Source organism: Podarcis pityusensis, assembly GCF_964106645.2.
Source record: "Podarcis pityusensis genome assembly, chromosome: 16".
NCBI classification, from domain to species: domain Eukaryota; kingdom Metazoa; phylum Chordata; class Lepidosauria; order Squamata; family Lacertidae; genus Podarcis; species Podarcis pityusensis.
This window is the reverse complement of record NC_138041.1, coordinates 16,032,116-16,047,362: the sequence shown is the minus strand read 5'-3', so window position 1 is coordinate 16,047,362 and position 15,247 is coordinate 16,032,116. Positions and strand designations below refer to the sequence as shown.

General features: G+C 44.3%; 1 protein-coding gene across 1 annotated transcript; it reads right to left on the bottom strand.

The window, feature by feature from the left end:
• Positions 1 to 1,833: 1,833 nt before the first annotated feature.
• CCT3 (chaperonin containing TCP1 subunit 3) lies at positions 1,834 to 15,236 on the bottom strand. The gene is made up of 14 exons (XM_080985882.1): positions 15,098 to 15,236; positions 12,449 to 12,510; positions 11,713 to 11,763; positions 11,522 to 11,584; positions 10,818 to 10,914; positions 9,939 to 10,056; positions 9,187 to 9,373; positions 8,506 to 8,655; positions 7,828 to 7,960; positions 7,649 to 7,730; positions 6,803 to 6,983; positions 4,762 to 5,007; positions 4,237 to 4,368; positions 1,834 to 2,240 (listed from the first exon to the last, which is right to left on the bottom strand). The coding sequence occupies exons 1-14, from the start codon at positions 15,126 to 15,128 to the stop codon at positions 2,133 to 2,135; spliced, it is 1,641 nt and encodes a 546-aa protein (XP_080842008.1). The 5' UTR covers positions 15,129 to 15,236; the 3' UTR covers positions 1,834 to 2,132.
• Between the last annotated feature and the right edge of the window lie 11 nt (positions 15,237 to 15,247).

Sequence of the window (15,247 nt, the reverse complement as noted above, 5' to 3'; positions counted from 1 at the left end):
GCAGCTGATCATTCCGGTTCATTCTTAAAAAGGGAGGAGGCTCTTAAAGGGGCCGCTGCGTGGAGGAGTCGGCTTGCTGGGTTTTTCTTGGGAGAGTGGAACGAAACCCGGATTCCTGCAGCAGAAGGAAAAGCAAGGCGGCTTGTGGACGAGAATAACAGTGCCATGGTGCATGTACAAAGGGCCATCCGTCCCACATCCTGGCCTCACAATGGCTAACCAAATGCCTCTCCCAAAAGCTTGTTTTTTCGATGTCTTTTCTGTATTCTGTTGGAAGCAACTTTAGTCATACCTCTTGTTGCATTTGCTTCAGGTTAAATCTTTTCAGGTTGCATCCCACAAGTACCGGAAAGGGTTACTTCTGGGCTTTGCCACTCGCGCATGTGCAGATGCTCAAAATAACATCACGCACATGCGCAGAAGCGGCGACCCGCGCACTGCATTCTGCTCATGTTGTGAACAGGGCTCTGGAACGGATCCCGTTCGCACCAGAGGTACCACTGTATATGTAAAATAAAGTCCTTCACATAGTTCACAAACTATGGAGGTTGCTCCCACTGGAGGCAGTGGCCACCAACTTGGACGGCTTCGTTCGGCTCTCAGCTACAGCTGTTCCTGGGCAGGGATAGCCTGATCACTGTATTCCATGCATTGGTAACGTCAAGGCTGGACTACTTGTATCAGGCTCGATGTGGGGCTGCCCTTGGGTCTAGTTCAGAAGCTGCAGCTGGTGCCAGACTGCTGGTGGGGGCATCTGGCCAAGAACGTGGGATATCTTTGTCTGGCTGCCTATCTTCTACCAAGCCAGATTAGTTTACAAATTCCTGAACATAGGTCCAGGTTACCTTATATATACCCCAGCTCCATCAGAGATCATCAGCAGGAGCATCACTGGCTGTTCCCTAAGTTGGTGAGGCTCATTTGCAAACAAGAAACAGCCTTTAATTTTATCAGCCTAGTATTGTAGGATTCTCGTCAATGAAGATGCAGCAGGCACCTTCTGTTTCAACTTTTAAATGCCTTTGAAGTTTTCTATTCCACCAGGCCTATGCTGGTAATCAAGAGTACATGATGCAATTTAAACTTGTTTATATGGTTTTTACATTGTATGACTCTGAAGACAGTTTGGAAACTTCAGCCAATGCCAGGTTGCTCTCTGGGGCAAGACAGTTTGAGCATATTATACCGATCCTGGGTTGACTGTACTGGATACCAATTTGTTTCTGGGATGTTTGTAAATTGTTCTCCAACATCTAACAATCATGCCAAACTGGATGTAGGTATATATATGCAATTAGGACCACTGAGGAAGATCTGAGGGTCAAAATGCATTTGGTAACAGTTTTATGTCCAGTAGTTTTTGTATGTTGCATGAAGAACAGGGTCTCTATGATTGTGGGGTCAGCACTGTGGAGTACCCTCTCAATATGGCCACCTCACTATATGCCTTCTGGTAGCTGGTGAAGACCTGGCTTGTCTAGTAAGTTGTGCTAAACTGGGGAAAGCTAAACTGGCAATCTGTTCTGCTTACCAGTTCCATAACAGTTTCATCATACCTTTGATATGGCATCAGTTAATATTGCTTGATGTTAACTGTTTGGAGTTCCCTTCGGGGAGGAAAAAATGGACATTTTCAAAAATATTTGACTGTATCAACCAGGTGCTTAAGATACATGCACAAGACAGACAAGTATGGCTGCAGCCCTTGCCCAAGGCAAGCCTGGCTATGCTGGTGCAAAAAGTGTGAAACTGCTCCAAAGCAGCTGGATTTGAGACCACACCACAGAAAGAAGTCTCATTACAGCTATGGACAGGAAGAAGTGACAAAGAAAATTGATCTATGAATGTGGTGACATTTTTATTAATAAAGCCACAAAGAAGCTACAGTATACGTTTAAATAAAGCGTCAGTGTCTCCTTAACAGAATGGGGGTAACCAACACATCATTGGCCTTCCTTTTTCCTCTCCGCTTCAAGCTTGAAACAAATCGGTATTTGGACACTGACTGCCCTTGAACCCAGGTGGGGGAGGGGAGAGAGAAGAAAAGCAGCACTCGAAATCAATCCAGGTGGTTTCCATGTCCAGCTATCCCAGTGCATGGCTTTCCCTATAGCTTTCCAAACTCCACAAAGTTACTCTTGGGGTCCATCTGGGGCTCCTGGCTGCTGCTGGCTTTGATCGTCTCCTTTCTTCTTATGGCCCGAAACAATGTCATCAATACGCAGGAGGAGGACGGCAGTCTAACGTGGAGAAAACATTTTGTCAGTAAGAACAATAATCTTGGGAGAGGCAGAATTCCCATCCTATACTCCTGTGATTTGTAAGATAAGACAAGTTGCCAACTGGTCTTTACACTATGGCTGTATACACACCATACATTTAAAGCACTGCCCCCAAAGAATCCTGTGAACTGTAGCTTGACAAGGGGCACTGGGAATTGTAGCTCTGAGGGGAAAACTACAGCCCCCAGGATTTGTGTGTGCCTGTACTTTAAATACGTTTGCGGCATCCGAGACATAGAACTTTAAACCTAGTACAGTGGTGCCTTGCAAGACGTAAAGAATCCGTTCCGCGAGTCTCTTCGTCTTGCGGGTTTTTTCGTCTTGCGAAGCAAGCCCATTAGCAGTTTAGCGGATTAGTGCTACAGGGCTTAGCAGGCTTAGTGGATCAGCTGATAAGCGGCTTAACGATCAGCTGATAAGCGGCTTAAGGATCAGCTGATAAGCGGCTTAACGATAAGCTGATAAGCGGCTTAACGATCAGCTGATAAGCGGCTTAGCATCAGCTGTTAAGCGGCTTAGCCATCAGCTGATAAGCAGTTTAGCGGCTTGGGAAAAAGGGAAAAAGGAAAAAAAACCTGCAGGAACTCGCAAGACATTTTCGTCTTGCGAAGCAAGCACATAGGAAATTCGTTTTGCGAAGCACCTCCAAAACGGAAAACCCTTTCGTCTAGCGGGTTTTCCGTCTTGCGAGGCATTCGTCTTGCGGGGCACCACTGTACAATGTTGGCTCCAGGAATTGCATCGAAGCTCAGATTCTATCCAAATGCCCAATTTAATCTTGCATGATCCTAGACTTTCTCCTTGGTGTGCCCAACACCAACATATAACTGGATGATTACCATTCATTTTTTTCACCCACTTCACAAGCATCAATTAGAACACTGTTTTTACCATATTGGCCTGAATATAAGCCACACACCCCCAATTCCGCCCATGCGGAATATAAGTGCGGCTTATGTTTGTGACCTTATGCGGTGTACCGCCCGCTGCTCCCAAACCTTTCCCGGCAGTCGGGGGGGGGGGAGGCCGCCGGCAAAGTGACAGGGCTCTCATCCCCCAGAGAGCAGCCAGGAGCATGGGGCAATGGCGTGCAGCCCGCCCGCCGCTCCCAAGCCTCCGCTGGGGGGGGGAGACCGCCGGCAAAGTGATGCAGATCCCCCCCTCCAGAGAACAGCCGGGAGCACGGAGCAGCCACGCTCAACCTGCCTGCCGCTCCCAAGTCTTCCCTGAGCTGCCTAAGGAAGGGGGAAGGCGGAAAGGCCACCAGCAAAGCAGCTCAGCTCCCCCCCCCCCCCCGCCCAGGAAGCAAGCAGCCCAGTTACATATATTTTTTCTCCTCCCCCTTCAATTTTAAAGGTGCGTCTTATTTGCGGGTGTGTCTTATATTTGTGCCAAAAGGTATATTTTATAAATTACAGCCATGTCCTAAGACAGGTGGGGACATGAGATTAAAGAGATGGGCAACTAAACTAAAAATATAATGCATCCAAGGAAGTTAGACTAGCAAATTAGGCCCTTTTCACCCTCATTATCAAATTTAACCCAAAATATATAAAAGGGTTTTCCAAAAATGTTCAACATGGCTGAATAACCCGTTGGCCTCCAGATATTGTGGGCCTCCAGCTCCTAACAGCCAGCATGGCCAACACTCAGGCATTATGTGAGATGTATGTAGTCTGAAGGGCTACAGCTTCCCTGTGCCTGATCAACAGGCTTAGAGAAGCAAAGTTGTGGGGCAGCCAGTAAGAATTCTTTCAGTGCTCTTGTATGAACATGGCACATAGCAGCAGACTGCAGAGGGAAGAAAGCATTCTCCCAGAAGAGAACTTTGGAATAAAAATTTCACTTGCAATGAACAAGGCAGACTTTACACCCACTTCTTTCCACAGACCTCTCTTGGCAGGGTAGTGAAAACTTTTGGCTACCATGGAATCAGGCTTGTGGTTTCTCTTACCTCTACAGCTGTCTTGTAGGTCTGCAGCTTGACAGACAAAGGCTCCCATATACCCAGCTCCTTCATGTCTGCCAAGGCTCCAGTCTCCCCATTTACTCCCCAGGTCTGACTGCCTTCCTGGGTGTGCTTGGCCTGTAAGCAACAATAGAAAGTCCTGATGCAATGCAATATCAGAATTGCCCGATTTCTACTTACTGATTCAACTGAGCAATCCAGTTGCACCCCCCATACCACACTTCTGAAAAGCAAGTAGTTCCAAAGGTCATGAAGCAGCCCTGTGACCATTCCTAAAGGACTCCCATCTACTCAGCTTATGCTCACTCCCAGCTGATTTAACATTTGAGGTTCAGAGCTCACAATCTTTTCTGGAATGATTTCTAGGGCCTCTGAGCAGACAGTATCATTTCTACTCTGCACAGAGCACCTAGCACAATTCTTGCTTTTGACAATCTTCAGCTATTAGCTGCAAGGACAAAAGGAGAGGAATCAGAGCAGAACAGCAGCAACAGCAAACACATCCCTTACCCGTAGTGAAGTGAGTGTGCGGATGGTACTAGCGCCACAGTTCTGAATCAGGGTCCTGGGAATGACTTCTAGGGCCTGGGCAACTGCACGGTAGGGCCACTGCTCCACCCCAGTCATGACCTTCGACCTCTCTGTCAAGGAATGAGCAACGGCCATCTCAGAAGCACCACCTCCTGGCACCAGCTGAGCATCAATCAGAACATTCCGACAGACCTGCATGGCATCCTGGAGGTTGCGCTCCACCTCCTGCAAGAAAGGGGAAGAGGAGAGAGTGCAAAGGTTCACATTTCATGCTTAGCAAACCGGTGAACATTTCAAAGGGGAGATGGCTGTGGATACAATAACTAAATATGCTCAAGACTAACATAGGAACACCACAGGGATGCGTACTCAGTCCGCTCCTTTATATTCTCTACACGTACGATTGTGTCGCTACTCACCCTAGTAATAGGATTGTCAAATTTGCAGATGACACAACCGTGATTGGGCTCATCTCTGAAAGGGAGGGTGAAACGGATTATAGAGATGAGGTGGAGCGGCTGACAGAGTGGTGCAGAGCTAACAACTTGCTCATAAATACAAGGAAGACAAAGGAGCTTGTGGTGGACTTCAGGAGACAGAAGAGCAACGTCCAGCCACTTTTGATTGATGGGGTCTGTGTGGAGAGGGTAACAACGTTCAGATTTTTGGGCATTGAATTACAAGAGGATCTGTCCTGGAGTGTCAACACAAGGGGGCTTGTGAAGAAGGCGCAGCAGAGACTGTACTTTTTGAGAATACTAAGGAAAAACCATCTTCCGCAGAAACTGCTGCTTGCCTTCTATCACTGTGCCATTGAGAGCGTGCTCACTTATGGCTTATGTGTGTGGTACGGAAGCTGTACTACCCAGGACAGGATGGGGTTGTGCAGGGTTGTTAAGGCAGCAGAGAGCATTGTTGGCTGCCCACTCTCCACCTTAGAGCAGATTTATGCCACAAGGTGCCATAGGAAGGCACTGGACATAGTAAAAGATCCATCGCATCCTGGTCACTGTCTCTTCGAGCTCTTGCCGTCGGGACGGAGATACAGGACGATGAAGACAAGAACGAGCCGTCTTAAGAACAGCTTCTTCTCCAGAGCGATCTCGGCCCTGAATGGGAAGCCCGGACTTTGAAAGTCATCTAATCTCCCTTGCTGTATTATACTGTATTGATTAATTAGTGTTTTTATGGAGCAGTCAAGTAATTTCGTTGTCCCCGAAGGGGGCAATGACAATAAAGATATTATTATTATTATAAATGAATGAAATACGGAAAGCCTCTCATGAGGGGAGGCTGCTTGGTGCAGGCGTCACTGTTTTCACCTTGCCTTCTTTCAGACAAAATCCACTGAGCGCAGGCAATTCCAAGGCATTTCTCTATAAGGAGCAACAAAATGCGCCAACCATTCCTGATGCAGAAATACACCCAGAACACCAACAGGGACTAACTTACCCAAGGACAGGCTATTCACACTCATTACTCTAAAAGGTAAACCTTTTTATTCTTAACTGAATTTATCTCCTGCCCTTCCTCCTGAAAGATCTCAGGACAGCAAACACACCAACATTTCAAAAACAAAAAAGTTTTAGAACTACACTCAAAGCAAGTGCCAACTTTAATTCTGAAAACAAACGAACAGTGCACAAAGAGCCATCAGGAGTTTGAAAGATATTAAGTTTCAGAGAGCTTCTTGGAAGTGATCTAGACTAGCCATCCTCAATCTGCTGCTCTCAAGATGCTTTTAGTTACAACTCCAATCATCCCTGACTGTTGGCCATGCTGGCTGGGAATAACAGGAGCTATCCCAAATATCTGAAGGGCACCATGTTGAGGAAGGCTGGACTAGATGTTCCATAGGGTTCTTTTAAACTCTCAACATTCAAAACAGGTTGACATAGATTTGGATCATCTTTAAGTGATTCAATTCCAAAGCCACATCTCTCCTGTCTCCCCAGGGGAAAAAAAAGCCCTGAACAAAAGTTGTTGCTAATCTGTCTCCTATTAATGACTGGGTGCTTACCGCCAGAATCTCTTTGCTAGCGCCCCGGAGCATAATGGTGCAGGCCTTGGGCTCCTTGCACTCAGTGATGAATGTAAAGTACTCGTCCCCAATTTTCTTCACTTCAAAAAGTCCTGCCCCAGTCCCAACATCCTCTTCACGCAGCTCATCTGGGCGACTGACAATACGAGCCCCGCAGGCCCTGCAGAAATAGAGCAAAAGACACATCTCCAATGCTGTAGCTCCACACCTGCATCCAAGACTCTTCCTTGGAGGACAGGCATTACCAACAGTTTCATTTTCTTGCTAGTGGATAATTTTGAAGAGGAATAAACTGGGTCTCAGAACTGCTGGGAAATTGTGTCCTTATCTGCTCTTCAGAGGATTGGCAACCCTTCCTTCAGGACACAAATCAAGCTGGCATCTAATCAGCTGCATGCCTAGCCTCTCTGCCTGGTTTCAGATAAGTTTGCAGTTTTGAAGGCCAAGCAGTGAAGTTTCCTCCCCCAATCATCCATGTTTCCTACTAGTGATTATTAGGAAGCTTCTAATCCCTTACTCCCCCCCACAGCTGGCTTAAGGCATAAAAGGAAGTTTCCAAAACTTAAGCATTCTCCCATGCTTTCGAATTTCCCCCAAAAGATATATACAATCCTGACTAAACAGACAGAACATCAGAGCTTTCATCCTCAGCCAGCATGTAGTAACAAGAAGGGAGAGTACAAAAATATCTGGCTCCTCACCACTATGCTCTGCCCTGGCTAAGATAGCTGCTACCCTAAAGATTAAAAACTAACTGATGGAATGCAGAAGAAAAGAAAGCACCCTTGGCATGCCATCAAAAACAAAAATCAGTGTTGCAATCACCTTGCAATCCGGTTATTGTCAGTTTTCCTCACCCGACGTATGGCTGTGATATTGGCTCTCATTAGGAAATGTTGCGCCAGGTCTGAAAACAAAACATATTAAGTACAATGCAAAGGCAGGAAGAAGAGAAGATTTTAATAACCAGATGTTTACCCACAGAAATACACTTTGGTGTTTACCTGAGATTCCCTTCTCTGTGATGATGAGATCTGGTTTGACTTTGATCAAGTGCTCGCACATCTGATGAATAAACTCCTCCTCCATCTGCAGAATGCGAGCAAAGTCCTCCTCACGAGTTATTTCAATGTCAGTCTGCATAAAAGAAGACAAGTGAGATTTATACTCCACTGGGCATATTTGGTTCTTTCATAAACTTTTGCTTATTTCATTATTTGCTGCCTTTTAGGCCAAAGCATCCTCCACTAACTGGAAAGTATATCTCCTGACTGATTTGACAATATATAATGCTTATAATTCTCTTTAAACAATAAGAGGTACATAAAATGGTGGTCAATTTTTCCCAACCTGATACCCTCCTGATGTTTTGGACTACAACTTCCATCAGCTTCAGCCAGCACACTGGGAGTTAGCTTTACCTTCTAAGGTACAAGAAAACATAAATCCATCAATGGAGACTGCTGAGGGCATGAGCCTGTATCATTTGATCACATTTGTTTTATCTCAATTATTGTTTAGATAGCTAGCTCTTTCCTTTCGTATATCTTGAATTGTATCTTTTGTATTCTGAACTGATAACAATAAGAATACAATGTTTAAAAAGATGTGAGAAATGCTTGGGTTCAACCCATTCCAGCCCTCAGCACTGAAGAGCAGATGAGACTTGCAGCCCAACATACCTGACTCTCGCCTTTCTTGTACTCCAATGAGCAATCCAGCAAGATGATGCGGGGGTTCTTGATGGTGCGACGCATCCGGGGGTGAGTGATGTCTTTATTGATCATGACCCCACGCAGGACACATGAATCCTCAATAAAGCCACCGGGAATCTGGATGAGGCAAAGAGGACACCCACAAGTCAGGAACAAGAGAAAAGTGGGGGAAAGGCAATCTCTTTTGTATTTGTTGCTACGAAGGCATGTAGGTGGTAATGCATGTGGATGTGTTTTATTACAACCTTCCCTTTGTTTTGATTGTATATATGCGGTTTAGTCATGCTGCCACATGACCTGGAAAACTGTCTGTGGACAAACGCCGGCTCCTTTGGCCTGAAAGTGAGATGAGCGCCACAACCCCATAGTCGCCTTTGACTGGACTTAACTGTCCAGGAGTCCTTTACCTTTTTACCTTTTATGTTCTGGTATGTTATAAACTACGCTTTAAACAATATTCTGACTCTGAGAGCAAGGCTCTTCCATACTTGAAAGCAAATATGAACTCAGAAGGATCAATCTATATTCATTCTCTGTATTTTTGTTTGTTTATTTCACAAATCTAAGATGGTGTCAGTGATTCCTAAGGGGCTTCAAATCATTTTCTTCCAGGCCTTCAAAAAGCAGTACATTTTTTCCCCTTTGTACCTTTTCTACTTTGGCATATTTCTTGATGTCGATTTCCTTCCTGCCATTCTCTTCAAACTCCACTGTCCTGACTGCATCGAGAGCAATGGTGCAGGCCAGATCTGACCAGCGACTGATAGCCTTTGTGCTGATAGCACTGTTGATTATTTTAAGCATAGCTTCTCTGTTGCCAATGTCAACTGGAGTGCTGCGAAAACCAAGCATAAAGCATGTCATCCAGAAGACAAACAGAATAGAACTTTACGCAGTTCACTGCTGGCTGAGCGTGCTAGTAGACTTTGGGGACAACCGAAGACCAAATCAAAGCACACTTGAAGCAGATTGGATGGTCATGAAGTCCTCTGCAACTGCCCCAGCTACATGTTTCAACTTTATTTTGATTTGTAATGCTTTGCTCTTATCAAAGATGCTTAAACCAAGTCAAGTATTTCATCTACTCCAAAATTGTCCATTCTGACAACAGAACTTCAAGATCTCAGGCCTTCGGACCTTCCACATGCAAATAATTTAGTATATCATGTAAATCAGGGTCCCTCCTCAGAAAGGAATAGAGAGGGATCAAATGTGAATTTGCACCTAGAGGCACAAACACTTGGGCAAAGTGATGATCACAACTACTCTTGCATCACTTCTACCTAGCTCTGGGCTTTTCATTTGCCTTTCTGTCACATCCCTCAGGTGTCCAGACATGGGTCATCAGATCACCTGCCCATCCACCATATTCCCTTCTACTTTTCAGCTTCCCTGCTCACCTGATCTTTTTCAGAGCAGTGATCATGTCATCCAGAGCTTTTCGGTATGCACTAATGATCACTGTTGGGTGCATCTGCTGCTCAAGGAAGTGCTCTGCAACTGACAACATCTCACCGGCTAAACAGCAAACAGAGAGCAGTTAATGAGGATTTCTGCAACCAACTGCAATGCTTCTGAATTGCACACAGTAATGAACTACTAGCACAAGTTTTGGCCAGTGACACAAATTAGTCAGAGCATCTCAAGACCTTTATCCCCAGGTCTCCCCCAATGATCGCTCTGCCAGCTGGTACAAAACAGAGGCAAAAACCAGAAGTGTCATCAATTCCAGGCATGGAGGAGAAATAGTTCCTTTTGACAGCATGTGACTCACAGTGGGCTAAGACAGAAGTACTGAGCTAGACTGTTGCTAATAACGCTAGACTATCTGATTTTTTCATGTTACAAGCTCTATCTAGGTTTGCTCTCTTGGGAATGGATCGTATTGGGGAGAGCCAACAGCTTTTCATTTTAAATTAGCTTCATTAATATGCAAGAACCTATGAACATGTTTTTTTTTTAACCAAGAGCTGGCAAATCCAAATGGTACCCCTCACCATTTAACACAGGGTCAAAGCCAGAGATTCTCCTGCATGTCCCATTGAAATGAAAAGGATCTGTGAAACAGAATTACAATGCTCTTGTGTCCAGTTCCCATTCATTCAAACAACAGGTTGCGTCCAGTGCTCAATATTTCTTTTGTCTCCAACACAATGATACCCACAACACCTCAACAGAGGTGAATCATTTGTGGCCATTTAATGCACCAACATGCTTCTCTGATTTACAGTTTCTTTTGTGCAGGCAGGCATACAAGAGCATACACAGAGTGATCTTACCAAGTATAATCACAGATGTGGTCCCATCGCCCACCTCTTCATCCTGAGTGCGGCTGATTTCAATCATGGACTTGGCAGCTGGGTGCTGGACCTGAATCTGTAAAGGGAAGGAAGGAAGGACTCATGAACAAACCTTGCATTCTAGAGCACTCCTGCTCCCTTATTGAAACCTCCTGAAACACCAGGGGGTCTTCAATTAGACCTACATAGAGATGGAATGGGATTACAGGACAGGGTTTAATGCTTCACTATATTGGCCGTGCATCCTGTTCCCAGAAGGGAACAGGATCATACAGCCAAGGCAGCAGGATTAATCCCTATTCATCATCTGGTGAGCAGAGTTTAAAGCACTTTCCAAAAGCACTGTTTGAAGCAGATTGTGTACTTCTCCTGCAAGTGGACAAGAGAAGCGTGCAAGTTGCTTCAAACAGTGCTTTTGAAAAACAATGTAAGGCAGCCCCCATACTCCTGTTTCAGGTGGAATAAGAGCATGAAGGCTGCCCTAAAGTGCTTCTCAAAAGCCATTTTGGCTGTTAAAGTTAATTTTGGGGCATTCCCATTAAGAGGCACTTCCCACCGTTCAATTTCACAATTCTTCAAATCATATGTGGCAAGACAGACTATATATTTATTTCTTAGGCTGTGCCTGCCTTTTGGCTAAGCCCTAAGAAACTACAGCTCCTGTGAGCACCAAGGAGACTTACTTCTCTAAGAATGGCGTTGCCATCATTGGTCATAACTATGCCACCCATTGGGTCCAACAGCATCTGCATTGGAGATTTAGAAACACTTATGTCAGATTACATGGAATGCAATATCAACAAAAGAGAATGTGTATTCAGATTCTCTCTTTACTGTGAATTAATGGAGCAATGATGGGAAAATGTATTCTCACCTTCATCATGGCCCTTGGTCCTAAGCATGTTCTGATAATATCAGCAATGGTCTGAAATGAAAGGAATCGATAAGGCAACATGATTTTAAAAGAAAAGCTTAGGTAAATCCTTGATAGTTATTCGCTGAATTTCAGAAACATTACGAGACACAAAATTAGCTACTGTCTGTCAACTGTAAGCCGAAACATGTTGTGATACTATGGAATATTCATAAACATTCCAACATCTGCAGAGGAAGCTGTTGCCAACAGAACACTTAAAAACAGGTCATATTCTGTGCAGGGAGAAAAAAGATCTGTTTGGCTAGGAGACAGGAGAACTGTGTGCTACTGAAAGGAAGTGAAAAGACAGACAAGTGAACTCTGGAGACCATGGGTAAAAGGTAATTAGATATTATTATGCAAAGGCTTGAAAGTTCTGTTGCATCAAATATTAAATCAGCAGCCTTCAGTCTTTTCAGACCCAGGATCCAACTTTAACCCAAAACTTCAATGAGGAACGACTTCTATTTTTTTGTGTTTGTGTGTCTGCCTGTCGTCTCTTTTTAGACTAAACAAATACAGAAGAAGGAATGCTGGCAGGAGAGCTTTGTGTCCTTGATGAAACTTTCTTTAATAGGCAATGGTTAAAAGTAAAAAAGTATTACCCTCTTTTTATCTGGTCACCACCCACTCCTGTGTGCACTTTTAACAGGCTGTCTTTCACATCCCTAATGCATTTTACAGAAAAATATACCTTAGCAGCATTAATATTTCCGGTCTGGACTTTTCTGCCAGTCTCTCGCTTTGTGTTCTGACCTAAAGCAAACAGAAAAACAATTACAAAAATCATCTAATACAACTCGTTCATAAAAATGCAGGCTCTCTTTCTTAAAATTTCTCTTGTAGACCTCCCATTTTCACCCTAACTACTTCTTTGGTTCACATTCATTCCTCCTTGTTTTCCTATTCCCTCCCCTCCATGGGATTTTAGAATGGGCCCAGTGCAATAATAATCTGTGACTTCTGCTACCTATAGCACATTCCTATGCATGCTTAATCAGACATTAATCCCACCATATTCAATGAGAAGTATTCTCAGGTAAGAATGCATAACAGCACAGCATAGGTAAATAAAGCATGTCTTAAAGGAACAGAAATGGAATATTACACAATTTGTAGCAGGCAATGTAGGAAATCACTTCTCTAGTAGCCAAATCAAATCATAACCAACCCTAAATGGCAATATAGTTGCTTGTGATGTTCCTGCACTAACAAGGCTTCTGGAATACCCATTTTTGTCTTAAGGGCTACATGGTACATTATTCCCCCCAACAATGGTCTAGAATGTTCAAATGCTAATGACAGAACATTTTTACTGCAACAACTCTACAATCGGCATACCACAGTAAAAACAGTTACCAATTGGAGGTAGTTACTTATTATTATTTATTTCATTTATGAGTTCTTTCCCATGAGTCCTTCTGACTAAACATGCAGTTGAAACAATTTGTAGTTAAGCAATACAGTATATAAATTGTTAAATGTGTAGAATAAACACACATTGCTAATTGCTAAGTATCTACTTTCTCTCTATACATATCAATGTTCTTTTCTTTCTATCTATCTATCTATCTATCTATCTCTTTAAGAGAAGGGCCCTTTAAGAAACAGTTTGCAGTCAGACAGCTACAATCTCCATTCTCCACACCCCAACAAAGACAGGAAGGTATATTAAAACATCCAATAACTATGACGAGCAAGGAAAGGGCTATCACTGGCTTATTCAATTTTCAACTACATTCATTTGACTCTAGGGAGAGACTAAGGGAAACCTAACTCCTGTTGTCAATGACATGGGAATGTATTGTATATTTGAGCCTGCAACAGAAAGCTGATTTAGGGAACTCTCTCAACGCACACACTTTAAGTGTATCCCCATTTCAGATATTTACTCCTGCCATCTCCACAACCCTGCTATCTGCTGCACACATGTGGCGTGTTCTGCACCAGAAATCCACACCCATATTTGGAAACTCTCTCTATCCACTCCGATAGTGTGTCAAATCTCACTTTGATTCTCCTTTTATGAATGGAAGGAGGATCCAACAAGAGCAATCCAATACTGGAGCCAATAAACTAGTAATCAGAACAAAATAGCAAAACTAGTCTACTGAGAATATTTTTTTAAAGGAGGCAGGGCCACCAACATTCATTCCTAGTTTTGTGTGATGCCTTAGGCATCTTAAAATGGAGAATAATATGTGTAAAGTGTGAGGGAACGGACAGTGATAAAATGTGAAGCAAGGCAGAATTCAATGAAACAAAGGTGGGTAGGAAGAAGAGGTGTTTAATACAGCGGGAGAAGAATTATTGGGGGGGGGGTATATTTGAGGAGACTGATGAAGGGAGCACCCTCCACGCAAACAGCTTACTGACAAGAGAAGGCACATCCACAATATACGCCCAGATTGAAACACAATGGGGTACAGCAGATCAGGACCCTAAACCCTATTAAGGCTCATAGTAGCTCAACCTAATACATGATTATTAACTGGGAAGGCAGGAGGCAGCATGTAAGAAGCAGGAAATTATGGGGAAGATTTAGTAGAAGCCCCCCTCCCCCAATATACACTTTTTGAGTATGGAGGGGGGATTAAATGAAGTGGGGCATTCTGGGAGGGGTTTGGAATGATCAGGAGAAATGCCCAACACATACTTTCGGGGGGATGGGGAAGATACAGAATTTAGGAAATTTTGGAAGAATGTGAAACAGGGCAGAATTCAGTGAAACATAGGTGGGCCGGAGCAAGAAGTGTTTTAATACAGCAGGAGAAAAATTATTTGAGGGGCAACAAAAAGGCCTCTTAATAGGCACTTTTTTGGGAGGGAGGAGGGTATAAATGAAGGAGAACGCTGTTGAGGAGAATTTGAAGGGGAACAGGAAAGGTTCCTATTACACACTTGGTTTTTTTGTGGGAGGGGGACAAAACAGGAGTATCAAGGAATGTAGGTGGTTAAGGGGGGAAGGGGGTGTCCAGAATATACTTTCCAGGGATAGAAGAGGTGGGGTATATATAAATTATGGGGCATGTTTATTATATAGTCGGGGAGGCGAGACAGGAGCAACCAGGAATGTTGGGGTTCAGTTTATACGGGGGGGGGGGAGCTAAAGGAGGCAGAGAATTATATGGGGAATTAGGTGCGAGGGGGCAATAATAAGGAGTGGTCTCCAACATATACTTTCTGTGCATATCTGAAAAGAGATATTACGGGAGGGAATTGGGGAAGGGTGAGATAATCGAATTAAGGGGGTTTTCTGAGGGGGGGTCTTCGTGGGGGTAGCAGAGGAGGGGCGGGTCCATGGAGGGGCTCCTCTCACCCACCCCCTTTCCCTCAGACTCACTGAGCACGAGGACGGGGCGCTGGCCCATCATCTTCACGGCGAAGCGTGAGGGAAGCCGGCGCGGAACCTTCTGGAGGAGGAGAAAGGAAAGGAAAGGGAGGGGGGAAATGCCGTTTCACCGCGCCCGAACAGCCTAAATTGACTGCTGTG